Here is a 26678-nt window from a genome sequence, read left to right on the forward strand (position 1 = left end):
TGTCGGTCGGCTGGGTCGGTGGTCGGTCGGCGGTCGGCGATTTTCGACCAGCCTTATTACCTGATATACAGTACCGTCATTTAGATGCATTTTGCATTATTTGAACGTCCCTAGTTTTTCAGATAATTGCCGATTTCTGAAAGACACGTTTTTTTCATATTTTTAGTACGAAAACGGCCGTGTCTTTTAGAAAGTGGCCAATAGCTGAAAAACAATAAATTTTCGAAAAATTCTGTGAATTCAAAGTTTTCTATCTACCGTGAAACCTGTATTAGAAGGACCCCTTTAATAGAAGGACCCCTCTAATGGAATGACCCCCAGTAAAGAAGGACCACCTTCACAATAGTCATGAAAGTAAAAAATTTCAGTACGTTTTCAATGAAAAATATTTCGGGAATTCTACAGTTTAATAGAAATCTGTTGAAGAACTACTTTTCCGCTCAAAAACTTGATTAATTTTGGTGAAACTGACAGATTTTCATGACTTTTGAAAATTCTAATTGAAGGGCCCTCCGGAGGTACCTTGGAACAATAGAAGGGCCGGCCCTTCTAATACAGGTTTTACGGTATGTCTATTTTACACCCTAAAAATTCTCAAAGCGATCGGAAGCTTCCCAGCTGAGCATCAGACTTCTAAGAATGCCAAAAATCAACTGCAAAATTAGTTTTTCTATATATCTTATTGAACGGTACTGTAAGTATGGGAAATTCTGAAAATGTGCTTCAGACCTGTCGCCCCAATTTTTTCAAAATTCCAATTTTCTATTCCCAATCCCTTGTAGCACTTGACCCGTTTTCCCTATGCATTTCATGACATTCTCAAAAAACTACACTGCTTACTTTCCACTTTCACTAGTTACTTTTTCCTTCAAAAACGCCTGAATAGCCGAAAAAGTGGTAACTACGAATATTTAATGATGATGATCTAATGGATTCCCGTTACGGTGTTTTAATTGCCACCACTAGATAATTACCCCCCAATGATTATGTAAGTGAAGCAACGGAGAAAGCTGTTTTTAATGACCACGGCTTTTAGCGTTAGCTGAAAAAATTGTGACTGTGGTTGGTTTTTTCTAAGTTGTCTAGTGTTAAATGGGCTCGTATACACACTTAGCAATGGGCCCACAACGGGGCCTGGCGGGTCCTGTCCTAGTTTCTTTCAGGTTCAAAATTTTTTGGTCAGCTAAATTAGATATGACAGAACTCGACAACTACTATAAAATAATGCTATTCGAAAAACTGTATTTTGTTTATGAACAAAGTTACAAGGCATCAAGCTGGCTCAAATGATGTTTGGCTGGTAACAGGGTTCATAGACAAGACACAGTGATCCGCATGGTATCATATTGTAATACTCGTCAAGTTCTATCATATCTGATTTTGTTGGTAAAAATATGGATCCCAAAGGAACTAGGGCTCGTATTGCATTCATGCTTCAATCTTTGATCATCCTTTCCTCCAAAACTACAGTAGTTCATTTTTTTTGGCTAACTAAGGTGGATATGATAGAAGAACTCAAGGACTAAAAAATGATACAAAATGATACTAAAACTGTACCTCGTCTATGAACAAAGTTACAAATCTTTTTAGTTGTAGGAACTATTCCTGAATTCTTCAATCTCTGATCATCCTCATTCTCCAAAGCTACAGTACGCCCCCTAGTTCAAATGTCCTCTCCAGAAATCTGTCAATCTTCACACATCATCATCATCTCAAGTTTTTTTTTCGCCAATCATTTTTTTTTCCCTACATTTCCACAGGTTTCTTTGTCTTCCTTCTGATTTCGTAAATTCTTCTTCCTCCTTCTCCTCATATACAAAAAGAGCGGGTTTTGGGATCTGTAGGGTCGACCGAAAGCTCCTCCCACTTCTTTTTATATTCCTGAAACCGCAAAACGATTATATTGACAACCCGCTCTTTCTCTTTCTCTCTTCTTTTATTCCCAAAATGTGTGTGACTGTCGAAAAACGGCGGGGAGGCGTATATGTATGTATCCGCTTCTTCAATTAGAACCACCAACCACAGAAAGAAGAACCTGATCCGAAAGAAGGATCAATCTCGTTTTTGAGATGATGACCATGATGGTTCTTCTTCTTCTCCTTCTTTTTTTGCAGTGTGTGCGCGTTTCTCTCGTTTATCTCTTTTTGATGCTTCATCTCTTCTTCGTCTTCTTATGCAATTGATAAATTGATAATGAGAGGGTCTTATCCAATTTTTATCGCATTAGCAGGTTGCGTAGTTGGAAATATTGTTGCCACTTTGGCCTGTTCTCGGCGCTCTTCGTCTTCTTGTCTTCTAAGTTTTGAAGATAACTTGAATTAACTTCAAGTTTTGTTGTTTCAAAGCGTAAATGTTAAAAGGCCATGAGTTCTACAAACAGCTGGCTTTTTTCGAGTCTATTTTGTTCGGGTTTTCGAAAGTTCTAGGCTAGGAAAAGAGAATTGGTCAGGCTCTGCATTGTTTGCTCGATTGTTTAACCGTAAACCTTTTAAGCCTTAAGCGTTATCCTTAAGCCGTAAACCTTAAGCGCGCCAGCCCCTTTTTTCCACAAGTATGCTAATAAAGTGTCAACTAAACATTCAACTTTGAGCCAGTAAACATATCTCAATCCCTGTAGAAGGTATCAAAAAGTAGTCAACTGGAAAAATGATAACGATATTATGATAAACATTTTATCAGTTGACTAGTATTTGATATCTTTTACGGTAAATGAGATGTATGGGTTCAAAGTTAAAAGTTTCTATTGCGTTTTTATCGTTTACTGCAACACCACACAACCGTTTCGGACGAAAATTTTCAGCTTCCTGGTGAATCAGTGGCTAGATATATTTGACATTGTGTAGAAGATATCGCAAACTATATGTACTGAAAATTTCAGCAGTATCCCAAATGACCTTAGAAAAACGGTCCCTTGTTAGTTGAAATGTAGGCTATCCGTTCGAAGCAAGTCACAACTCCCAAAGTTATTCCAATAAGACACCTATAACAAGCCGTAAAACCTGTAATAGAAGGGCCCCACTATGTTAAGTTTGAGCTCAATTATCTCGGCTCCTATAAGAGATATCAAAAATGTATCAACTGATAACATGTATATTTTCGTATCTTCAAAGGAACCGAGAAGAATTGGCTCAAAATTAAAAGTTAAGAGTCCTTCTATTACAAGTTCTACAGTAGCTGTAATTCATCTGTAATCGTACTTGTAATGCAGGCCTTTCCCGGGCCTTCGCGGGCCTTGCCATTGTTTCTTTCAAAATTATTATTATCAGATCAACTAAATCAAAAAATAGGCAAAAAAAAGCGAAAAAAGCAGACCCGGCCCGGCTCGGCACGTCCGAAAAAAGCTACTTTATGGCCTGTAACTTTGTTCGCAGACAAGATACAGTATTCCGCATAACATAATTTTGTAGTACTCGTCGAGCTCTATCATATCCAATTCAGTTGGTCAAAAAATTTTGATTCGGAAAGAAACTATGGCAGAGCCCGCGAAGGCACGGGAAAAGCCCGGATTACAAGTATGTCTGTAATATAGCTGAAAAGTACGTTCCGAGGCTTTCAGTGGGTTTTGTGTCCCTTTCCAATAACATGAAAAAATGTGTACATATTATCGGTTTTGAAGCAGAGTTGTCATTTGTCCAATTAAACATTCTGGTTTTGCTCACTATGCTTTTGGTTCACGTAATGCTCTCAGACTTCAGAATCAAGCGATTACCACTAACTAATCGGGTGCCTGTACTTAGGCACCCTTCGAAAACGTTTATTTCCACAGCTATCACTTCTAATCTGGATCTTCTTTCTTTCTTCAAATCTCTTTCTCTAGAAGGCGTTATCCAATATAAATCGCATCATTGCGCTAACGACACACACACACACCTGTTGCGTAGTATTGCCATTGTTCTTTCGTATCTCATCGTGTTGCATCTTTTTTCATCTTCCGCCTTTTGTCCACTTCCATCGGAAGCGTCTGTTTCGGAAATGATTTTTTCGTTTGAATTTTGGAGAAAAAAAAATTGTCAAAACTTTTTAAACTTCCTAGCTTAAGCTTGTTTTTGAGATGCCTACTGTAAAAGAAGAGCTCCCACACAGCCAACATCACCCTGATTTCTCTTGGTTACTGTAAGAGATATGAAAAAGTTGTCAACTGACAAAATGTTAGAAATGTTATTATAAACAATTTATCTGTTGACAACTTTTTTATATCTCTTACAGTAACCGAGATAATAAAGCTGAAACTTTACCGTGTTGGAGCCATTTATATTACATGTTTTCTGGAATTGGGCTACAATTTCATATTTTTGTAACAATATTTTTGTTCAAAACACATCCCATCTCCTGTGGTAGAAATCAGACTGATACCCTGATCGCTTTCATGAACTTTTCCGCTTTTTTTTAAGTGCATTCTCAATAAGTCACGTCTTTGTGTCGATGATTTCTGATTCCTCTCGGCGTCAAGGTGTCTGGATTCTGTAGCTAACATAGGCTATTCAATCTCAGGAATATGATATTAAGAATTTGCGATTTTAAGAGGTTTATAAGTTAAACAGTATAAAATCGAAACTTTTAGAGTGTATGCTCACAGCAAATGCAAAAAATTGTTCTAAAGTTTTAACAACTCTTATTTGATATTGTCTACAGAAACCGATTTTTAGGCTTCTTAGGCCGATTTTTAGCCCGAAATCTAAAAATTTTGAACATAGGTTTGTTTAGGCTCGTTTTGAAGCGTATGACTTGACAAAGACAGAATTTTTAACAAAAACTTAAAAAATCGATTTTGAAAAAAGTTATGTTCAATTTTCAAAAAAATCTGAAATGTTTTTTGAAATTTTCAAAAAAAAGTCAAAATGTAAGAAATTCTAGGTTTTCTGAAGATTTTCGAGCGATTTTGATATCAAATTCAAGTTTCTCCATGTTTATTCAGTGTAGACACGAATTTTACAGCTTTCTAGCTTTCGTTTTGAAGTTACAGTAATCCAAAGAAAATTTAAGAAAAATCGATTTTTGAGCTTTCAGAGTCATTTTTACATCAAAAATGAGCTCAAAACTAATTTTTCAGTCTAGCAGACTTCAAACCCATGGTGTTAACTTTAAGCCTATATATCTCATTTCCGGTGATAGATATCAAAAACTGGTCTGCTAAAAAATGTTTATTGTAATTTCAAAAATATTTTGTTAATTGCCCACTTTTTGCTATTGTTCACAAAAACCGAGATATATTGGCTCAAAGTTGACAACTATGGTAAACCACGTAGACGGCTTCTTGGTACGATCAAAAAATTTCCGAATATTCGGAACGATTATACTAATTTTAAAGCCATGAAAAAACGGAGAACGTTAGAAAACTTCAAATTACTTCATATTGTTTTCCATTTCTAACTATACATATATCTTTTCATCAGTTTCCTTCGATGCATATCTATGTGATGACATGTCATGTCAGAGAAAAAAACCGGTCCGTTTTCTCCACTTTCCTCCAACTTCTCCTGTCCGTTTTCTATTAATGTTCACTTTCCAGAAAATGTTGCAAGTGCTTAGATTTTTTTTGTTCCTCTTATTTGAATTTAAATGTCTTCTCTACATCGTTCAAATCTTTGCCTCATTCGTCTCAATTAATCAGTTCCACTATCTCCTTTTCCCCTTCAAATCCTTTTCATCCTACTCCCATTAATTATTCCTTCTTCGTCTCTTTCCTTTTGTCGTTTCTCCACTTTTTTATTGTATCATTTTTCGCTTTGGTCGTTTTCGTCGCCTTCGGCGTTGAATCTATCACTATATGCGCTTGTATCGTGATGTCAGAATGTTATAGTTAGGGAATTTGAAGGCTCTATGTTTGAGCTTGAAATTTTTTGAGTGTTTCAAGCATTCGAGATTGATTTTGAGTTTTATATATGGTTTAGTTTTGTTTAATGTCACAAAATATGGCCCTCTTGCTATTTCAAGCATTAGAGCCGAAGCCCTACTCCGTTTAAAGAACGTTCATCTGTAACGATTCTATATTTCCTACCACTTTCTAACTCTTTTATGCCTTAAATGCCTGCTTAAACAATTTCAAACATGATATATAATCATTTACCAGGTAACGCCATGCGGAACTCCCGGTTTTGTGCCATTCTGGCAGTCGTCGCATCAGTGTTGGTAGTGGTTATTGGACAAAGTGAGTTTTTAAAGTTTACTAAAATTTTTTTCTAAAAATCGTTTTTAATAAAATACAAATTTCAAAGTAATAAAGTCGATCCATAAAAGTGGAAATAAAAATTTTCGATTAGCAAGTGTTTCCCTGATCTATAAAGAGCTGAGATACTTTGAGGTGATATTAAAATTGATATAGTGATAATGAGGTCATTCAAGTTAACCAAACTTTTTCCCTGAAAAAAAGTAATTTCCAGGATCCCAACAAGCCGTCATTGCTGACTTGGGTAAACTGATCGTCGATAACTGCCCGCCTATGCTTTGTACTGGTTTGGTTGCGCAGTTGTCACCGAGAGAAATGGATGCCAGGTAAGGAATCCTAAAAATTTTTAAAAAATGACTCATTGGAACAATATCAGGCTTGTTAATGGTGTAAAAATGGGTCTGTGTGCATTGTAGTGTCGCCACCGAAAGCGTCAACTTTGAGAGCATGTATCTCATCTCTTGTAAAGGATATCAAAATATAGTTAACTGATAAAATGTTGCTGATATTATGATTAACATTTTATCAGTTGACCCTTTTTGGTATCTTTTACAGAAAATGAGATAAATGAGCTTGAAGTTGACATTCCATTTGTCGCTCCAATCCTTTTTCAAATCCTCTGTTTCGATCCCATTGAAAAATCTCCTTGATCTCATCAATCACCTCCTCCTCCGTCTCATTCCATTAACTCTGTGTGGTGTTCCACTTTTACTCTTTTGTTTCCTCTTTTTTTTGCATTTGTGTTCATTCAAATCTCCGTTTTTACATTTCGACACACGCGCCAAGATAGGGAGAAAAAAGACATGAACGGAACCTGTTTTTGAGTGAAGATGAATACCACAGAAAAGAAATTTGGACATTTGGAAAAGAACAAAAAACACGGAAAAATGGAAGGTTTTGATCAAAAAGGGCTAATTAAAAAATTTGAAAAGGATGTGATAAAAAATGCATTTGCGCGTCAACGTGTTTGCATACGCTGCATTGTATTTTACGACAAACTACTCACTAAAAGCCTCGTTTGATGTAAAATAAAGTGCTTCGTACGCAAAAATTCGTGTTTTTATGCGCAAAGGAACGAAATCGGTCAGCTCGGTCGGCTGTCGGTCGGCGATTTTCGACCGACCGAAATTTTCCTAGTTTTTCAGCTTTTTGCTCATTTCTGAAAAACCCCTTTTTGGCTGGTTTTTGTACTGAAGACGCGAACAATAGGTGTCTTTCAGAAATCGGCAAATAGCTGCAAAACTATGAAATTTTAAAAAACTCTGTGACTGCAAAGATTTCAATTGAGGTCTGTTTTACACCCTCCAAAATTTTCAAAATGGTCGGAACCTTCCCAGGCGTGCACCAGACTCCTGAAAATGGTCAAAACGACCGAAAATCAACCGGAAAGTACGTGTTTATATCGTCAAACTTGAACTTATTTATCTTGATTCCTGTGAGAGACACAAAACATTTGTCAACGGTTAAATAATTCATCATTATATCAGAAATATTTTATCTGTTGATAAATTTTTGATAGCTTTTAAAGGAACCTAGATAATTAAGTTTAAAGTGTCCGTATAAAATGGGGTGGTCTAATAGAAATCTACCCTATTCTTTGAGCTCAATTATTTTGGTTCCTATAAGAGATATATCAAAAAGTAGTCAATTGATAAAATATTTATCGTAATTCCACTAATATTTATCAGTTGGCACATTTTTCCAAATCTTTTATAGAAACTGAGATAATTGAGCTCAAAGTGCAAGTATAGGGTGACCTTCTATTAGAGGGATCCGGTAATTTATTGACCGGTACTATATTTATGTCAAATTACGGTTATTTCTATTTGAATTTGCTAGCTGTAATAGAAGGGCCCCTGAGTTGTCCAATTTAAGCTAATTTTTCCTGGCTCATATGCGATATATCAAAATTTTGTTAGCTGATAAAATATTGGTAATATTATGATAAACAATTTGTCAGTTGACAACTTTTTTTTATATCTTCGACAGGAGCCGAGATAAATTGGTTCTAGGTTTAAAGTTAGCGAGCTTTATTACAGGTTTTAGGGCAGTAGAACATCTAATCGAGATCTTAAAATTCCATGAATCTGTTTGCAGCTTTGTGCCTGCCCAATCGGTTCTCCATCCCGTGGATGCGATCCAATGCCTTTCATTCTCTGGCACGATCTCATTGTCAACGGATGTCCAAATGTGACACTGAACAGTCGCGACCCCGCTCAAAAAGTGCACAGATGGTTCAGAAGAGTCAACAGGTTCACCAATACGGATCAATGTGAACCATACATCTTCCCATATTGCCCAGAGTTGGACTTTAATTTGTGGAGGTCACCAAGAACCAAACAGGTCAGGTTTCAGAAAAAATAACTTTTTTTCATTCTCTCGCACCAAATTTGATCTACCATAACTTTCTTAACCACTCTAACAGAAGGCCACCTACACCGTTAACTTTGAGCCCATATATCTCATTTCCTGTAAAAGATATCACAAAGATGTCAACTGATAAAATATTTATCATAATAATATAAAAATTTTTTCAATGGACCACTTTTTGATATCTTTCACAGGAACCGAGATATATAGGTTCAAAGTAAACGGTTTGGGTGACCTTCTATTCGAGGAGAAAAGAAAAATAATTTTTTATCATTTCAGGAATGCGAACTTTATTGCTACTCGATCGATGAGCAGAGAAAGCGTGGAATCATCTGAAAATTCTAAATTTATGTTCTCCAACCCATTTCCTCCCTTCAAAAATCTAGATTTAATAATAAGTTATTAATTGGATTTTTCCCTCATTCCTCCTATTTTTTTTGTCCCAAACTGTCCCCAAAAAATTTAAAATCGTCTGTGCCTGCTGTTTTTTGTTGTTCCCTATCATTATTATTCCAATAAAAAAAAACAAATTTTGATTTCTCTTACACTTTGCAGATTACGAACAAATAAAAAATATACTAAGCCCCGCCTTTTGCAGCCCCAGAGCTATTGAAATTTCGGAAATTTCGGAATTTTTAAAAATTCAAATTTTAATGTAAAAATTCTTTCATCACATATTGATGATTTTTTTTTGTTTCAAATAAAATTATTCATTACAACAAACAAAATAATTTACTGATTCTGAGCGGCCTCGATAAGCTCGGCCTTCTTCTTCTCAATGATGGCGTGGTAGATCTTTTGATCTGCTTCCGATTGGCTCTTGATGTACTCGTTGAGCTCTCCGATCATCTTGGTGATGACGGCGAGGGCGGTAGCGGCGTCACGCTTTGGCTCATCGTCCTTTGGCTTGTAAGTGGCAGCGATCTTCAGAACACCTTCGATGGCTCCGTCGGAGAGTCCGGCGGCGTGCATCTCAGCCTTGGCTTTCTCAACTGAAATCTGTTTTGTTTTGTTACTTTCTTTGTTGGCCTAATTATTTGTAAGTCTAGTTGAAAGTATTAATGATCGCCTTATAAAGTTACATTGGCGAACATTAGTGAGTGTCACTCTATACCTTTGTTCATAACTTTGCTCAAACTTGTCCAATAATCGAAAACTTTTTTGTTAAATGTATCTGAATTTCCAACAAAACGTCATATAAATTTTTTGAAACTCAATCAATTTTTGTGTCTTCTGAATCTTCACAGACATGACGATGACTCCAGAAGAAAACAAAATTTTTCCGTCAGAACTTTTTTAAAAATTGCTCTTGAGATGTGCTCACTGGATCATGAAAGGTATGGTTCAGGAGTTTGGCTATAACTCGGCTCAAAATCATCCAAATTTTCTCAAATTTTAAGAAAATGTGTGACTTTATTTGCCCTACAATATACATACAAAACTTTAAATTTTCCTTGTTTGTTTTGCCCGTTTTTGGTACACAAAATAAAAAAATTATGTTACGAAAAATGTTTTGTTCCCAAAATACAAACTTTTGTATGCATATTGTAGAGCAATTAAAGACACACATCCTCTCAAAATTTGAAAAAAATTGGATCATTTTGAGCCGAGTTATAGCTAAACTCCTGAACCATAATTTTAATGCTCCAGTGAGCACATCTCAAGAGCAAGTGTTCCAAACCGCCTCAATTTTTTTTTGGTATATACTTGATCTACACCAAACATTTTTCATCACAAAGCCAATTTTTAAAAAACTTCTGACGCAAAATTTTCTTTTCTTCTGGAGTCATCGTCACGTCTGTGAAGATTCAGAAGACACAAAAAGTGATTGAGTTGCAAGTTATGAACAAGAGTGTAGAGTGACACTCACTAATGTTCGACGCTGTATAACAGGCTAAAAAGATACGGTATTTGACGCAAGAGCGAACTACTGTATTCTTTGAAAATATTCTTAATATTTTTCTCATAGTTTCTCAAGTTTTCGACGGTTTTTTATTCATTTTTTCCGATTTACATCGAAAAAAAAGTGAAAATCGTCAAATATTTAAAGGTGGTGTGCGGTGAAATTTTTTATTGCTTTATTTTGTGCAGAAATCTATATTTTTATCGATTTTCAGCGTTTTGTTCAATTTTTTGGAAATATTCTCAAATTTTTTGGTTAATTATCTCCCAGGGATATGAAAAAAACCTGAAAAAATCTGAGAAAACGCTGAAAATCGATAAAAATTCGAATTTCGCGCGCTTTTATTTGCAGTTGGCATAGAAAATCCGCTTCGGCCACCAGTTAACACTTTGGCTTTTCGATGCGTTTTTCGCAATGAAGGATTTTTTTTGAAATTGAGAAATTTGAGAAAAATAATTGAGAAATTTGAGAAATAATTAATTGAGAAATTTGAGAAAAATATTCAAAATATCAAAAAAGGCCTAAACGATACGTTATTTCGCTCTTGCGCCTCTCAGTTAACGAGAATTACTCTTATAAAACTAGATAATTACTCCTAAAGCAATTAGCACTCACGTTTCTCAGCAGCCATTGTTTCGTCGGTTCAGTCACTTTTTTCAGAAAAAAAGAGCCTATCTTTCTGACCTACTCTGTAGCCTTTTTATACTCGAAGCATCAGATGCTTACGTGTTCCGTACAAGAATCACTGCATAATTTGATGTGTTTAACGATGTGTCAAATTCTTGGCCAGCGATAAGAGACAACCCATTTTTTGACAGTTTTGTTTGCAACTTTTTCAAAAATCGTGGCAAACAAGAACTTTGGACCTTTGCATACTTTCAGCCTGTACAAGTCATAATTGTGACCCTAGTAAAGCAAGCACAAAAGGATTCAGAAATCACATAAATTCGTTTTTGTCTATAAGGCACATGAAAACAATTTCGATCTATAAAAAACACGAATTATCACACATTCTGCTTCTTCAGGAATTGATAGACGACACCGAAATCCTTGGCCTGGTACGTTGGGTCGCGTGCCAGGATACGGTAGATTTGATGAGCCAACGATCCCATCGGAGTTGGGGCCTGGGTGTTGGTCGAGGCGTTTTGAGCCAAGGAGAGGTCTTTAGCCATGAGGGATGTTCCGAAACCGCCGGCGTAGCCCTGGAAAACGATAGATTGGGTGGTTTGAGAGTGCCACGTGGCTTCTTAGGAGCTACCTTAGCACACGGAATGTTTGGAATAACCCCTGGAACTGGATTATAGGTGTCCGATGACCAGCATCGACCGGAAGAGGTGTTGATGATGCCTGCGAGAGCTTTCGCGTCGAGACCCATTCTGAAATTTTTTTTTTCTCTTTCTCATTCTTTTACATTCCCACTTACGAGATTCCCAAATTCATCGTCTCCGCCACGGCGACCATCTGAATACCAAGCAACATATTATTACAAATCTTGGCGGCAGTTCCGTTTCCAACAGCTCCAAGGTTCACAATATTCTTTCCCATAAGACTGAGCACGGCTTCGGCTCGCGCGAACGTCGCATCGTTTCCAGCGCCGACCATAAATGTCAACGTGGCTTGTTGAGCTCCAGTGACGCCTCCGGAAATTGGAGAATCGATGTATTCAGCCTTGAGAAGTGCGGCGGCTTGGGCAACTTCCAAAGTTACAATTTGATCGATGGTGGAGGAGTCCATGCAGAGAGTTCCTGGTTGGATGGTTCTAGAAAAGTTGATTTTTAGGTTAATTAGAACTTTTTATTATTCGTTTTACTTGAAAATTCCATTATCCCCCTGATAGACTGCTTTCACATGTGGTGAGCTCGGCAGCACCGTCACGATTTGCTTAGAAGCGGCGGCGATGTCTGCTGGATGCGTGGCAACTTGACAGCCTTCCGCTTTGAACTGCTCTACGACGGTTTTGTTGACATCATAGACGATGAGCTTCTTGCCGTTTTTCAGCAAGTTTCTCGCCATATGACCGCCCATGTTGCCGAGGCCGATGAACCCAGTGAGAGACATGATTGGCTGAAAATAGTTTTGAAGAGAATATCGGTGGGGATTTAGTATGAGATGGCGAAAATCGGTGAAAAAAAGAAAACTATAGAAATTGACACAAAAATTGAGAATTTTGAGAATCCAGTGTTCACGTACACCGGATCACCATCACGTCAGAATGCACAAACAGCTAATTTTAGCTTTTTTTCAGCTTGATTTTCTCAAGCGATTTTGAAGTATTTAACATTGAACGTAAATTTAAAGAAAAGTGCAGATAATAAAAAAAATGAAAAAATACGGACGATACAAAACCTGTTCTCTATAGAACCTAGAAAAATAGACATAGAATAAGAGAAAAGTCAAACTGAAGTCAATCTGTTGTATGTCTCAGCGAGAGATCAAAAAAACCCATTGTAAATTAAATGGGACGCAGAGAAAAAAGAGATAGGTGAAGAAAAAGTGCAGAAACACACGTGCTCTCTAAAGTTGAAGTTGATTATTCGATTTTGAAGATGCCGCGAAATAGAAAAAATTAAAAAAAAAGAAAAACATTTTCAGATCAATCCAGGACGCTTCTCCAATTTTTTCAATTGATTCCTGCCTTAAAACCTTCCCTTCTTTCCCTTTATTTTCAGACATTTCCAGATTTTTTTCAGAATTTCGGAATCCTCCTTTTCTTTCTCATACTCTCTTCTCATCAATGGAACCATAATTAATATGATTATTGTGTGTATAAAGTGACCTCTATGTATATTTTCTCTTCTATAGAATACAGGAAGAGACGGAAAGATTGCGGTCGGCGATTAAATAACTCGATATTCTCTCTCTCTCTCGACACAGTCACATATAGAAAAATTCCACGTTACGATCTACAAACTATGTATTTTATGCCTAAATTTAGGTTATATTCTTATAAACACAAGTAAGTGTTTCTACAGTAATCCTTTTACTGAAAAATTAGAATTTCATTTTTGTCAAAATTTCAATACACCTCAAAATCTCCCTATTTTTTCTCTGTTTCTATTTTTCGAGACCTCGATTTCTAATTCGACTAAATTTGAGCCAATTTGAGCCTATTTGGAGCCTAAAATGCAACCCTGGCACGGTTTTGCCACAGGGTTTTTCTGCACATTTGGGCACGGTCATGAGGGGGCGGAGCCTAAATTGCAACCCTGGCACGGTTTTGCCGCACGGTTTTTCTCGACTCCGCCCACTTTCCCCGGTTTTTTCCCCGATTTTTTTTCCCCGGAATTTGCGGGGTCTCGAAGAGCCCACTCGCGAATTCCATGTGCGCTCCACCGCACTATTTTCGCAATTGAAAAATTGTGAAAGAAATCCGATAAAATTGAAGTTTTATGTCCGATTTTCTCATTTTCCCGGTAATTTTAAGGAGTTTTAACCTGAAAAATAGGTTGAAAATGCCAAAAAGTGAACTAGAAAATAGAAGAATTCGAGGAAAAGGTCCAAAATAGTAGAAAAAAAGACTTTTACTCATTGTTGGGTTGCAGCTCCAATGTTTCAGCTAAAAACGCGTTCTAGAAATTATTGAAAGTGTCATAAATATATTCTATTTCTTCGAGCAGCCTATTATTTCTTCTTTTTCATTTTTCTAAGTTTTATAGGTTTTAAGTCCGATTTTCTTCTTTCTCCGTTCTTTTTAGAAATTTTTAACGTAAAAATAGGTAGAAAAAGCTGAAAATTAGACTAGATTATGTAAAATATTAAAAGAATTCGAGCAAAAATGTCCGAAATTGTAGAAAAAAAGATGTTTGCTTTTCATTGAATTATTTTCAGCTGGCGACATTGAAAGTATTCTAGAATCTTCTGAAATATATCCCATTATTCCTCCTTTTTTATTTTTCTTGTCCCTAGTGTCCGGTGTCCATTGACCCCCTATTTTACACTCTCATCAATCCCCTCCTCTCCATCCGCTAAAAACTTTTTTGTGTAATAAAAAACACATGTCCCCTTTGCTTCGAGCTTTCGGACCCCCTAGTGTACTATTTGATATCTTATTTCGTCTTATTTATGGGGTTCCCCTCCTCACTAAAATATGCTGAAAAATGTCTTTGTAAGCCTGAAATTCCCCGCAAAATTTCCCCAAAACAAAGAGTTTTGTTTCAGAAATGGCTACAACGATTCCCGGCTCACTGGTCAACAAGACCAAAAAATTCTTCATGGGAATGCCGGCGCCAACCGGTTACGTCCCGGGAGTGGGTCGTGGTGCAACCGGCTTCACCACTCGATCCGATATCGGTCCCGCCCGTGATCCCACAGAACTTCCAGAAGCCGGACCAGTCGGTCCATCACCACAAGGCGCCGCTCCACCGCCAACCAAACGAGCCAGAGATGATGATGGAGATGGGGAGGATCTAAATGAAGCGAACTATGACGAGTTCTCCGGTTACAGTGGATCCCTGTTCTCCAAAGATCCGTACGATCAGGAAGACGAGGATGCGGATCGCATCTACAACGAGGTTGATGATCGATTAGACGAGAGGCACAGGGATAGGAGGTTGGTCAATTTTTTGGTTATTTGCTCAACAATTTTTGCTTGTTTGCAGAGACAAAAAGTACAAGGAGATTGTTGAGAAGTTGCACAAGGAACGACCCAAAATTCAACAAGGATTTTCGGATCTCAAGCGTCAATTGGCAGAGGTAGGACGACCTAATCGTAAAACCTGTATTAGAAGGGCCCTCCGAGAGGGACTTGGAAAGTGAACAATTTCCGTACGTTATCAGTGAAAAAAAGAAAAAATACCGGGAATTCCACAATTTAATAAAACATTTTAATAAAGTTTAGCTCATTTTTCATGATTTTTGAGCCATTTTTCATGATTTTTGACCCATTTTTCATGATTTTTGAGCCATTTTTCATGATTTTCGGATCATTTTTCATGATTTTTGGATCATTTTTCATGATTTTTTGAGCTATTTTTCATGATTTTCGGATCATTTTTCATGATTTTCGGTTCATTTTTCATGATTTTTGGATCATTTTTCATGATTTTTTGAGCTATTTTTCATGATTTTCGGATCATTTTTCATGATTTTCGGTTCATTTTTCATGATTTTCGGTTCATTTTTCATGATTTTTGGATCATTTTTCATGATTTTTTGAGCTATTTTTCATGATTTTCGGATCATTTTTCATGATTTTCGGTTCATTTTTCATAATTTTTGGATCATTTTTCATAATTTTTTGAGCCTTTTTCATAATTTTCGGACCATTTTTCATGATTTTTAAGCCATTCTGAATGGCTTAAAAATCGTCGAATTTTTCTGTGAAAAATTTCAGAAAAAATGGCCCCCTCTAATTGAAGGGCCCCCTGTAATAGAAGGGCCCTCCGGAGATACCTTGGAACAATAGAAGGGTCGGCCCTTCTAATACAGGTTTTACGGTAATTCTGAAAATACCGAGATTCGGAAAATTTCCAAATCGGAGTTTTCCGAAATTCCGAGATTCCGAATTTTTCAAAATCGGAAATTTCGACATTCCGAACATCCCTGGTGCTGCTGGCGGGCCTTTGGCGCGTTACGCTTTTTCTTTAAAAAAACTTCTAACTTCAAAATTTCCAGGTGACAGAAGATGAGTGGCAAGCGATTCCAGAAGTGGGAGACATGCGAAACAAGGCGAAACGCAATGCACGAGCCGAGAAATTCACGCCGGTGCCCGACTCGATTATCGCGATGAACATGAACTATGGACAGATGAACACTTCGATTGACGCCAATAGTGGGCTAACGACACCGTTCAGTAGTGGATTCATGTCAACATTGGGCGGAGCCAAATCTGGGATTATGACTCCAGGATGGAAGACTGGAGTTCAAACTGGCACTTCTACAGATCTGGATCTAGTGAAAATCGGTCAAGCTCGTAACAAAATTATGGATATGCAGTTGACTCAAGTGTCGGATTCTGTGACTGGACAGACTGTGGTGGATCCCAAGGGATATTTGACAGATCTTCAATCGATCATCCCTCAAATGGGCGGAGACTTGCAGGACATCAAAAAGGCTCGAATGCTTCTCAAATCTGTCCGAGAAACCAACCCAAGACATCCGCCAGCGTGGGTAGCATCTGCTGTACTTGAAGAGCAGGCTGGAAAGCTTCAAACCGCGAGAAACTTGATTATGGAAGGATGTGAGAAGATTAAAAATTCCGAAGAGCTCTGGCTCCACGCCATCCGTCTTCACCCATCTGACGTTGGCAAGTCCATTGTCGCGAATGCAGTTAGAAGCTGCCCACAAAGTGTCCGTCTTTGGTGCAAAGCTTCCGATCTTGAGCAGGACATTAAGGATAAGAAGAAGGTTCTCAGGAAGGCTCTAGAACAGATTCCATCGTCTGTGAAGCTTTGGAAGGCGGCTGTGGAGTTGGAGGATCCAGAAGAAGCACGTATTCTGTTGACACGAGCTGTGGAGTGTTGCAGTTCGTCTACAGAGATGTGGCTGGCGTTGGCAAGACTTGAAACTTATGAAAATGCTAGAAAAGTTCTCAACAAGGCTCGTGAGCATATTCCAACGGATAGACATATCTGGTTGTCAGCCGCCCGTTTGGAAGAGACACGTGGACAGAAGGATATGGTTGATAAGATTGTCTCCAAGGCTCTAAACTCTCTTCGGACAAATCAAGTAGAAATAAATAGAGATCAATGGCTAAAAGATGCGATAGATGCGGAGAATGCGAAATGTCCAATCACTTGTCAAGCAATCATTCGCAATGTTATCAGTCTTGGAGTTGAAGATGAGGATAAGAGAACCACATGGCTTGGAGATGCGGAGAATTTCGAGAAGGAGAATGCGTTTGTATGTGTCAGAGCAGTGTACGCAGTGGCTCTCAAAGAGTACCCAAGGAAGAAGTCGATTTGGGATGCAGCGATCAATTTCGAGAGGGAGCATGGATCATTGGATGAGCATGAAGCGATTCTTCTGAAGGCTTGTGAGGTGGTGCCAGAGGTGGAGAACTACTGGTTGATGCTAGCAAAGTTGAGATTTGTGAATAAGCGAGTTGCGGAGGCACGAACTACACTGAAAGATGCATTCGAGAAGCATGGACATCAATCGGAGAAGATTTGGTTGGCAGCGACGAAAATTGAGATTGAGAGCGATGAATTTGATACGGCGAGAGGGCTTTTCGCAAAAGCCAGAGCCAAGGCACCGTCAGCGAGAGTTTGGATGAAAAACGCCACATTTGAATGGTGTCTAGGCAACCTGGAGGAGGCTAAGAAGCTTTGTGAGGAGTGCATCAAAGTCTATGACGATTTCTATAAGATCTATTTGGTGCTGGGACAGGTTTTGGAGCAAATGGGAGATGTTGCAGGGGCTCGGCAGGCTTATACACAAGGAGTGGGTTTTATGGCATTAGAATGAAAAAATTCAAAGAAAAAACCCCAAGATGAGAGAAATCGCTCTCTGGAAACTTCTGGAAAGTTCTCGAATTTTTTTAAAAATTCGGCTATTTTTGAAAAAGTAAAAAATTTGCAAAACCTCGAAAAATCGCTCGAAACTTGATGGGGGATTTTTACTGAAAATAGCTTCAAAAATGGTTCAAGATCACTGAAAATCACGAAAATAGCCTAAAATGATCTGGAATAGGCTAAAAAACGTCTAAAATCGTCAAAATTTGTTTAAAATCTTCACAAAATGTTCAGTTTCTAGACTATTTTAAAGATTTTAGCCTATTTTAGGTTATTTTTAGACCATTTTCGATTTTCCGTATTCTTAAACCACTTTTTACAAGCTATTTTTTTTGCGATTTTCTGAGGGAAAAATAGTTTTTTCCCCAGTTTCTTGCAACATTTTAAAACATTTTTAGATTTTTCAGCTTTTTTTAAAATGTATTCTTGGTGATCTTAATATTTGAATGTTCAGATCCGCAAATGCCACGGCATCATTCCCCTCTGGATCCTTCTCGTTCGCCTCGAGGAGTCGGCTGGACAAATCGTCAAAGCGCGTGTGGATTTGGAGAAGGCGAGACTTCGAAATCCGAAAAACGAGGATCTCTGGTTGGAATCTGTACGATTCGAGATGCGTGTCGGATGTCCGGAAATGGCAAAGGAGAGGATGTCCAGAGCGCTTCAGGAGTGTGAAGGAAGTGGTAAGTAGGAGTTTTCAGATTAAGTGAATTCGAAAAATATTGAAATCTGGCTTCTATTTGGTCCAAGTACCAGATTCCTAGACCACCTGAACGTCGAGATACATCCATTTGAAGTTTAGGAGGCTAGAGACGCAGTGTGTCTCGTCGTCTGTGTCTCTAGCCGAATGAAACTTCAAATGACTATATCTCGGTTTTCAGGTATTCTAGAAACTCCATTCTTTTCCCTCATTCTGACTCTCTAGTCCCATTTAACATTTCCAAAGCCAGCTTTAGTTTCAAAATGCAAAGTTTTCAACCTAGTTCTGTTTTAAACCCTCCAAAAAATTCAAAGTGATCGGAAACTTGAAAATGGTCAGAAATAGCCGAAAATAACTTGAAAATAAAACATTTTAGACATTTCCCCTCTCCGCTAGGAACACAAAAAATGTAATCGTTTTTCCTACCTACATAATTGCAGGAAAGCTGTGGGCCGAAGCAATTTGGATGGAGGGACCACACGGAAGACGTGCGAAATCGATTGATGCTCTGAAGAAGTGTGAACACAATCCACATGTTCTCATCGCCGCGGCTCGGCTCTTCTGGAGTGAGCGGAAGATCAAAAAGGCGCGGGATTGGTTCTTGAAGGCGGTGAATTTGGATCCGGACAATGGAGACGCATTTGCCAATTTTTTGGCTTTCGAGCAGATTCATGGCAAGGAGGTGGGTAGTTTTTTTAGCTGGAATTTTGCTGAAAATAGCTAAAACAGGCTAAAATAGGCATACAATTATCAAAAATTGTCTGAAAATTAAAAACTGGTTTCCTCAGTTTTTTAAAAACAAATTTGGATGATTTTGGACCAATTTTCGTCTACTGTAGGTGTATTTTATCATGTTTTCGGTATTTTCGAAAGAAAAATGAATTTTAAAGATTCTTTTTCGATTTTTCCGATTTTTTCTGACTGAAATATGATGGAACGGTGGTTGTGAGGATTACTGTATATGACTGTAGAAACTCTTGTAGTTTGTAGTATTTTGTTTCTACTTTTTTATCTGCATTTTGACGTGATTGCGTTTGCAAAAAAAAACTACAAAAAGCAAGGTTGTCTACAGTAGCCTACAGTAATCTACGGTCAAGAACACCATCCCACGAAATTTCAAACGCGAGAAACCGAAAAAATCAGAAAAGAATCCTCAAAAATTGCTGAAAGCCCTAAAAATGTTTCAAAATGTTGCAAAAAATTGGAGAAAAACTCGATTTTCTTTCTTCAAAAATCGCGATAAAATGTTTTCTGAAAATAGCTAGAAATGATTCAAGATTACTCAAAGTTACCGAAATAGCCTAAAATATCCCTAAAATAGGTTAATAAAATTATAGCCCTATTGTAGCCTGTTTTAGGTCCTTTTTAAGCCATTCTCGCGATTTTCAGCAGAAATTTGAAATTTGCCCCCCATAAAAATCCCCCTTTTTTCCAGGAAGATCGCAAGGCCGTCATCAAAAAGTGTGTCAGTTCGGAACCACGTTACGGAGACCTCTGGCAAGCGATCGCCAAGAATCCAGCCAACTGGAGACGTTCGACAGAGGAGATTCTGCAGTTGACGACGAACAAAATCAAAGTCCCTACATAATTTATTTTTTAATTTTTCATTGTTTTTTGATGGATTTTTTTACAAAAGGTTTCAGATTCACTCTAAAGATCTACACTAAAAAGGGATATTTTCTACTATTTTTTTCAATTTTTTTTCTAATTTTCAGCGTTCTTCTTCAACGCAATTCTCTATTTTTTAACCTTAAAAATCCTCGTTTTTTCGCTCTCTACACTTCCGCTCTCTCCTCAATTTCACTCAATTTCCAGCTTAAAAAATCAAATGGCAGCTCAAGTGGTGAATGTGTACACGACGGCGTCGTCTGCTGATAACCTATCTCGACATGAGATGTTGATGTGGGTCAACGATTGTCTACAGGCGCACTTCACGAAGATTGAGCAGTTGCATACCGGCGCCGGATATTGTTTGGTAAGAGGGAGAGACTAGATTAGTATATGATTATAGACTTTCTTTCCCCAATATTTTTTCCTATTGGCAGGCCCTGGCACGAGTAGTAAAGACCTACTGATATTTACGGCGACCTACTGATATTTTTAGACTTTTACCTACTGACATTTCGGTCGCGAAATTTTCAGTGCCGGGGCCTGTTCCTATTGGGGGAAAGAAAGTCAATGACCATGCACCGATTTAGTTTCCCTTCTTTGCAGTTCACTGACTTCTTGTTCCCCGAAAGCATCCAGTTGAAGAAGGTGAAATGGAACAGCCGACTGGAGTTGGATTGGCTCTCCAACTGGAAACTCGTTCAGACGGCATGGAAGAATTTGGGAGTTGAGAAGGTCATTCCAGTCGACAAGCTGATTAAGGGAAAATTCCAGGTAGCGTTTTTCTTGTAACGGGCCGGGCCGGGCTTTTTTCCAAATTTCGGAGGCCCGCGGGCCCGTCATTTCACAAGTTTTGAAATTTTCAAAAAACACATAAGGGGGGACCCTTATGTGATTTTTCCGAGTTTTTTCGATTTTTTTTTCATCAAACAGAAACAATCTAGAAAAAAGGAAAAAATTATATTAAAGGAGGCGAGACAGCAAAAATTTCGGGGGCAGTTCGGGGGCCGAAATCGCGCCGCGCTTATGTAGACCATCGGTCGTCAGGCTCCTTCGCGCCCCCGTAGCTCAGCCGGTAGCGGCGCTGTACCCCTGAGCTGCCTGTCATGAGTTCAACCCCTCATGGGGGTTCTCTATGCAAAATATCAGGAAAACTTTTTTTTTGGTGTCTGGCCTCCTTTAAGAGCTCAAAATTTTGCTCAAAAATACATTTTTTGATACCGGGCCCTGAAAATTTCTCCAGGCCCGGCCCGGAAGTTTACAAGTATGGTTTTTATTGCAATTTTCGAAAAAAAAACGTATAACGTATCCAAAACGTATTTAAGCTAGGCTAAAATCTGTCAAAAATCATCAAATTTTTTCTGAAAGCTGAGAAGACCAGTTTTTTAGTTTTCAGACAAATTGTGATCGCTTTGGACCGACTTTAGCCTATTTTAAGTCATTATGATTTATTTTCCGCCATTTTGAGCAGTTCGAAAAATGTGCTCTTTTCAGATCGTTTTTATGAATCTATATATTTTTCTACACATTTTGCAGTATTGAAAAATAACGAAGATTAACGAAAATGAATAAAAATAAGTACAAAAAAAAGTCTTCCAGGACAACTTTGAATTCCTGCAATGGTTCAAGAAGCTCTTCGACGCCAACTACGACGGTCACGAGTACGATCCACTGAGCGCCCGTAACGGAGAAGGTCTTCCCACTGAGAATGGCCCGGCTGGTGCTGCTGCGAAGACTCCATCCAGAATGCCAGCTAGATCTGTCCCTCAGAAGCCAGTGACCACTATGAGGACTCCAGCGCCACCAGCCGCCCCAGCTGCTCGTCCAACGCCAGCTCGGCCAAAGCCAGCAGCAGCACCAGCACCATCTAAGCCTGCTGCCAACGCTGCGCCAGTCAGATCTGCATCTACCGTAGCCGCGGCACCACCTGGAGTAGATATGGCGACATTCAATAAGGTGAAAGAGGAGCTGGAAGAGGTCACTCGCCAATTGACGGAATCTGACAACGTGATTGCTAGTCTGGAGAAGGAACGAGACTTCTACTTTAGCAAGCTGCGAACAATTGAGGTCATTTGCCAGGATAATGAGTCTATTGGCAATGTGGAAGTGTCCAGAGTGCTTGAGGTGAATTAATTGAGACGTTTGAGCGACGCTGAAATCCTTTTTATGAAAAAGAAGTTCGAAAATCACCGAAGGATAATTTCAGGTGCTCTACGAAACCGAGGAAGGATTCGCGCCACCAGAAGACGAGGCGAACGGAGGAGCCGAGGAATTTTAAATTTTCAAATTTTGCGCTTTTATTTTTTTTGTTCCTCAAAACACAAATTCCAGCTTTCCTGCTTTCCAAACACAAGCTTTTAACCCTAACTCTATTAACTCTTATGCATATATAAAAATCTCTCTTTCAGCTTCTGTCACATTGACCGCCCCCTATTTTTCAGTTTTGCCTTCCCAAGACAATGCCAGTATTTCTTTGATAAACTTGAATTTTTCTTTGTTGTTTCTCTATGAAAAAAATGATGCTTCTTCCGCTTAAAAAGTCAATAAATTATTTCTTCTAATATCTGTGAAAAAAATTAACGAAAACATTGAACAAAAGCTGAACAAAAGAATATGAAAAGAACACTAAAAATCAAGAAAAATAAAATTCGAATTCGCGCGCTTTTACCTGCAGGTGGCCTAGAAAACTCCGGCATTTTCACTCGGCCACCAGTTAACAATTTGGTTTTTCAATGCGTTTTTCTCAATGAAGGGGAATTTTTCCTGTTTTTTTTTCTTCATTTTCATGGGAAACTACATAGATTTTTGCACAAAAAAAATATTCTTTCACACCACCTTTTATTTAACTTGACTTTTAACTTTGAGCTCAATTAACTCGGTTCCTATAAGAGATATCAAAAATGTGTCAACTGATGAAAGATAGGTGATATCATGATAAACAATTTATCAGTTGACAACTTTTTGATATATTTTACAGGAAATTAGATATATAGGCTTAAAGATGGGAACATTCCATTATATCGTTTACAGTAATCAATTTTCCCTGTGATCAACACGGCATCGCGGTTGGGAACCTGAAAAACGCGCGCTTCGTCGCACATAAAAGTTGGCTGCGTGCCAGATTCGAAAATTTCAAAACGTGTTTTGAAAAAAAAAGTGAAGTTAAGCGTTGTTGAGTCGCTACTCATCGAAAAGCCGCGACGCGACCGCGCAACGCGTCCAAACTTGGCGCGCTTTCCAATTTTTAAATCTAGGTTCCCTTTTGCGAGGCCGTGTCTGTGTAAAGCAGTGAAATTCGTTATAATAGAAAAAAGGCAATATCACAATTGAATATTCGAAAAGCGAACTTTATTAAAATCCGGATCAATCTGTTGAGCATTGGTAAAATCGTCTTCGATACACTGCTTGCTACACATCACTCCTTCGGCGAATTTCCCAAAAAATCGTATATGAAGGATGTAATAGGGATTGCGTACTGGCCATTCACAATAGATGGTTGGTTCTTTGCTGTAATAGTAATGGAAGTGCACCTACCCTTGCAAGGTCTGTTATAGTTTCCTTTAGGATCAATATTTTTGGACCAGATGAATTAGATATAATAGAAAAACTCAAGAACTACAAAATGACACTATTTGAAAAACTGTATATTGTCTACGAACAAAGTTATAAGCCATAAGGTGACATAAGGCTTAAACCATAATGTGGGCCGGGGTTTTTCATCTGGAACTTTGTTCATAGACATGATACAGTTTTTTTAATAGTTTTATTTTGTCTTTTCAAATTCTATCATTCCTAGTAATTGGTCCAAAAATATTTATTCTGAAAGAAACTATGGCAGGACCCGGTTTACAAATAGGGTGATGCCTCTTCTGTCCATTTTTCATGAAAACAGGATACTGGATTTTCTTTAATTTTCATGAAATTTTCAGAATACTAAACAAAATCTTTGACTTTACTGGAAAAAAGTTCGCGACTAATCCGAAAAAATGATCATTTTGAAAAATACCGAAAAACCTGTAATAGAAGGACCCGCAACTGTTATCTTTGAGTCAATGTATCTCGGTTTCTGTCAAAGATAAAAAGATGTCAACTGAAAAAATGTTTATCATAATATCATAAATATTTTATCAGTTGACATAGTTTTGATAACTTGCACGGGAATTGAGATATTGGAACTCAAAGTGCATGTCGAAGCCGGCTGCCGGGTTTTGGTGTCCTACCTCCTTCAAATTGAGAAACATCCATTTCTTCCAGATACCGTACTACTTCAGTTTTACGAGAAAGTGACATAAAATGTATTTTTCACAAAGAACTTTATTTTAAAAAAACCAAAAAAAAAAGCTCACACAGTCAACCAATCTTTAGTCTCCTCTAGCTCCGACACATCTGTCACACTGTTGTATCCCCTCTTCCAGAACAATCTGAAAATTCCAACAAAATTTTTTTCTAGACCCTTCTAAAAATCAACCTCATCAAAACCAAAAAAGCTGTTAACAGTGCTGAGTAGCCGAAAATGATGGGCATCGCGTAGGTGTGAAGTGCCAAGCTACTTTTCATCTTCTCATTTGCCACGTGGCTCTTCGAAAGGTGATCTGACAGCTCTCGGCAGGTGGTGAAGACGAGTGTGAGCAGGAGCCAGGATGTCTGAAAATCTAGTTTTAAACTTGAAGAAAAATAATTTTATCGACATTCATAAAGGCGCAAACTCCATAGACCCGGATTGGAAGGAATACGAGTAGCAATAAGAATGAGCAATATGAAGACAAAAGGATGGCCAGGTGGATGAGATAGGAGGTCACAAATTGGTCATGGTAGTTTTTGATGGGCCAGTTGATCATGATTTTTCTGGAAGAGAGGATTTTGAAGATTCAAGAGATTTGAATTCTGGATCTTTCAAACTTACATCTCATTGATGGCATAGCGGAGGAAGACAAGAATCAAGCAACCGATGGCAAAAGTGATCAAGTAGAAGATGATCTGAAACCTCTTAATTACCTTAATTACCCCCAGCTAATTAACTTACCCAATAAGAAACGCCACATGGTTTCTTGGCGTTTGGCGAATACTCATAAGTAAAACGTTCTGCTTTTTTTGATACACACATAATTTGGGAGATATCAAAAAACTCGGATTTTCGAGTTGGAGTACTGATTCTTCTGGAGGGTCTTCTGAGTTTTCAGAGAGAGAGAGAGAGAGAGAGAGAGAGAGAGAGAGAGAGAGAGATTCCACGATTTTGATGATTATAGAGACACATATTCTTTACTGTTTTCTGGGTTCGTCACGCAGATTTAGTTAAGTTGCAGATTCAGATAAGTTGTTTATCATAACATCAGAAGTGTTTTCTCAGTTGACAAAATTTTAAGATCATTTACAGGAACCAAGATAAATTGGCTCAAAGTTAAAAGTCAGACTTGTTCGGAACGAAATTCAGAATTCCGAAAAATCTGAAAATTTTAAAATCGGAAACTTCCGAAATTCCGGAAATCCAAAATTTTTGAAATCGGAATTTTCGACATTCCGAAAAATTCCGAAAAGGTCATTCGGATCATCCCTGGTTGAAAGTTAAGGTGCCCTTCTGTTACAGGTTTTACGGATATTGCTAAAAACCAACAAACTGACACTTTTCCTTCCATGAACACTGTTCATAACCTTCACCGCTACAAACCGACCAACAGACAAACATCCTTTTTTACAAAATCAATATATCACTTTCTATATCACACATCGCTTTGACAAGCGACCAGAGTAGTGTAATAAGAAATGGTGTAGATATTTTATAAGCTATATCATATAAGGGATTTATGGTTGACACGACCTAGGGTCTAAAAGCGGACATTGATAAAGGCACTGGGGGTCCTTCGCGGACCCTGCTTCATTGTTTCTTTCAGAGTCAATATTATCAGACCACCTTAATTAGATATTATAAAACTTAAAAAATACTACAAAATGATACTATTATCCTTGTCAGAGAAAAAAAAAGGTTGAGTCGAAGTGTATGCGATGTTTGTAAACAAAATCTGAAAGCGTGAACAACCGGAAACAGTTGAAACGAGTGCGACAGTAACCCGGCGGGAAAATGTTAAATTTACCTATTTTTTAGTTTTTCTCAGGGGGTACGACGAATTCGAAGGCTTCCAAAATCGAACAGACCTAAATTCGAACATGTGTCAAAACAGAACAAGAGCAGAATCGAACTGTGCGAAATTCGAACTGTGTCGGAGTCGAACTGTCCCTAATTGGAACGCTGTTAGCCATGGGGCGCGCTTGCATTTTTCCTTAAATTAGTGACTTTTTTCTTGAGAAAACTTAAAAAATATATACGAATCAGTTTCATTGGAAACAAAAACAACAAAAATATTTTTTTAAAGGAAAAAAAAACTTGCGGGGAAAAAATGAAAAAACAAAAATAATGCAAGCGCGCCCCATGGCTAACAGCGTTCCAATTAGGGACAGTTCGACTCCGACACAGTTCGAATTTCGCAC

The 26678-nt window shown here is 38.1% G+C and overlaps 5 protein-coding genes across 5 annotated transcripts; 3 read left to right on the plus strand and 2 right to left on the minus strand.

The window, feature by feature from the left end:
* Positions 1-6078: 6078 nt before the first annotated feature.
* Positions 6079-8872, plus strand: Cbr-lon-8 (the record flags this gene model as incomplete). Its single annotated transcript, XM_045238608.1, has 4 exons — positions 6079-6148; positions 6381-6487; positions 8264-8509; positions 8816-8872. The coding sequence occupies 4 exons, from the start codon at positions 6079-6081 to the stop codon at positions 8870-8872; spliced, it is 480 nt and encodes a 159-aa protein (XP_045092994.1).
* A 396-nt stretch (positions 8873-9268) lies between these two features.
* On the minus strand, positions 9269-9508 carry Cbr-dct-16 (the record flags this gene model as incomplete). The annotated part of the gene is made up of 1 exon (XM_002638510.2): positions 9269-9508. One exon carries the CDS (start codon positions 9506-9508, stop codon positions 9269-9271), a length of 240 nt encoding a protein of 79 aa, XP_002638556.2.
* Positions 9509-11443: 1935 nt separating this feature from the next.
* Positions 11444-12497, minus strand: CBG05595 (the record flags this gene model as incomplete). The annotated part of the gene is made up of 4 exons (XM_002638511.1): positions 11444-11641; positions 11698-11815; positions 11863-12198; positions 12250-12497. The coding sequence occupies 4 exons, from the start codon at positions 12495-12497 to the stop codon at positions 11444-11446; spliced, it is 900 nt and encodes a 299-aa protein (XP_002638557.1).
* A 2102-nt stretch (positions 12498-14599) lies between these two features.
* Cbr-prp-6 lies at positions 14600-20175 on the plus strand (the record flags this gene model as incomplete). Its single annotated transcript, XM_002638512.1, has 6 exons — positions 14600-14988; positions 15038-15131; positions 16053-17819; positions 18345-18570; positions 19028-19269; positions 20023-20175. 6 exons carry the CDS (start codon positions 14600-14602, stop codon positions 20173-20175), a joined length of 2871 nt encoding a protein of 956 aa, XP_002638558.1.
* Positions 20176-20415: 240 nt separating this feature from the next.
* On the plus strand, positions 20416-22473 carry Cbr-ebp-1 (the record flags this gene model as incomplete). The annotated part of the gene is made up of 4 exons (XM_002638513.1): positions 20416-20562; positions 20802-20969; positions 21795-22319; positions 22402-22473. 4 exons carry the CDS (start codon positions 20416-20418, stop codon positions 22471-22473), a joined length of 912 nt encoding a protein of 303 aa, XP_002638559.1.
* Between the last annotated feature and the right edge of the window lie 4205 nt (positions 22474-26678).

The sequence above is a fragment of the Caenorhabditis briggsae genome, assembly GCF_000004555.2.
Source record: "Caenorhabditis briggsae complete genome, chrV, whole genome shotgun sequence".
Lineage (NCBI taxonomy): Eukaryota > Metazoa > Nematoda > Chromadorea > Rhabditida > Rhabditidae > Caenorhabditis > Caenorhabditis briggsae.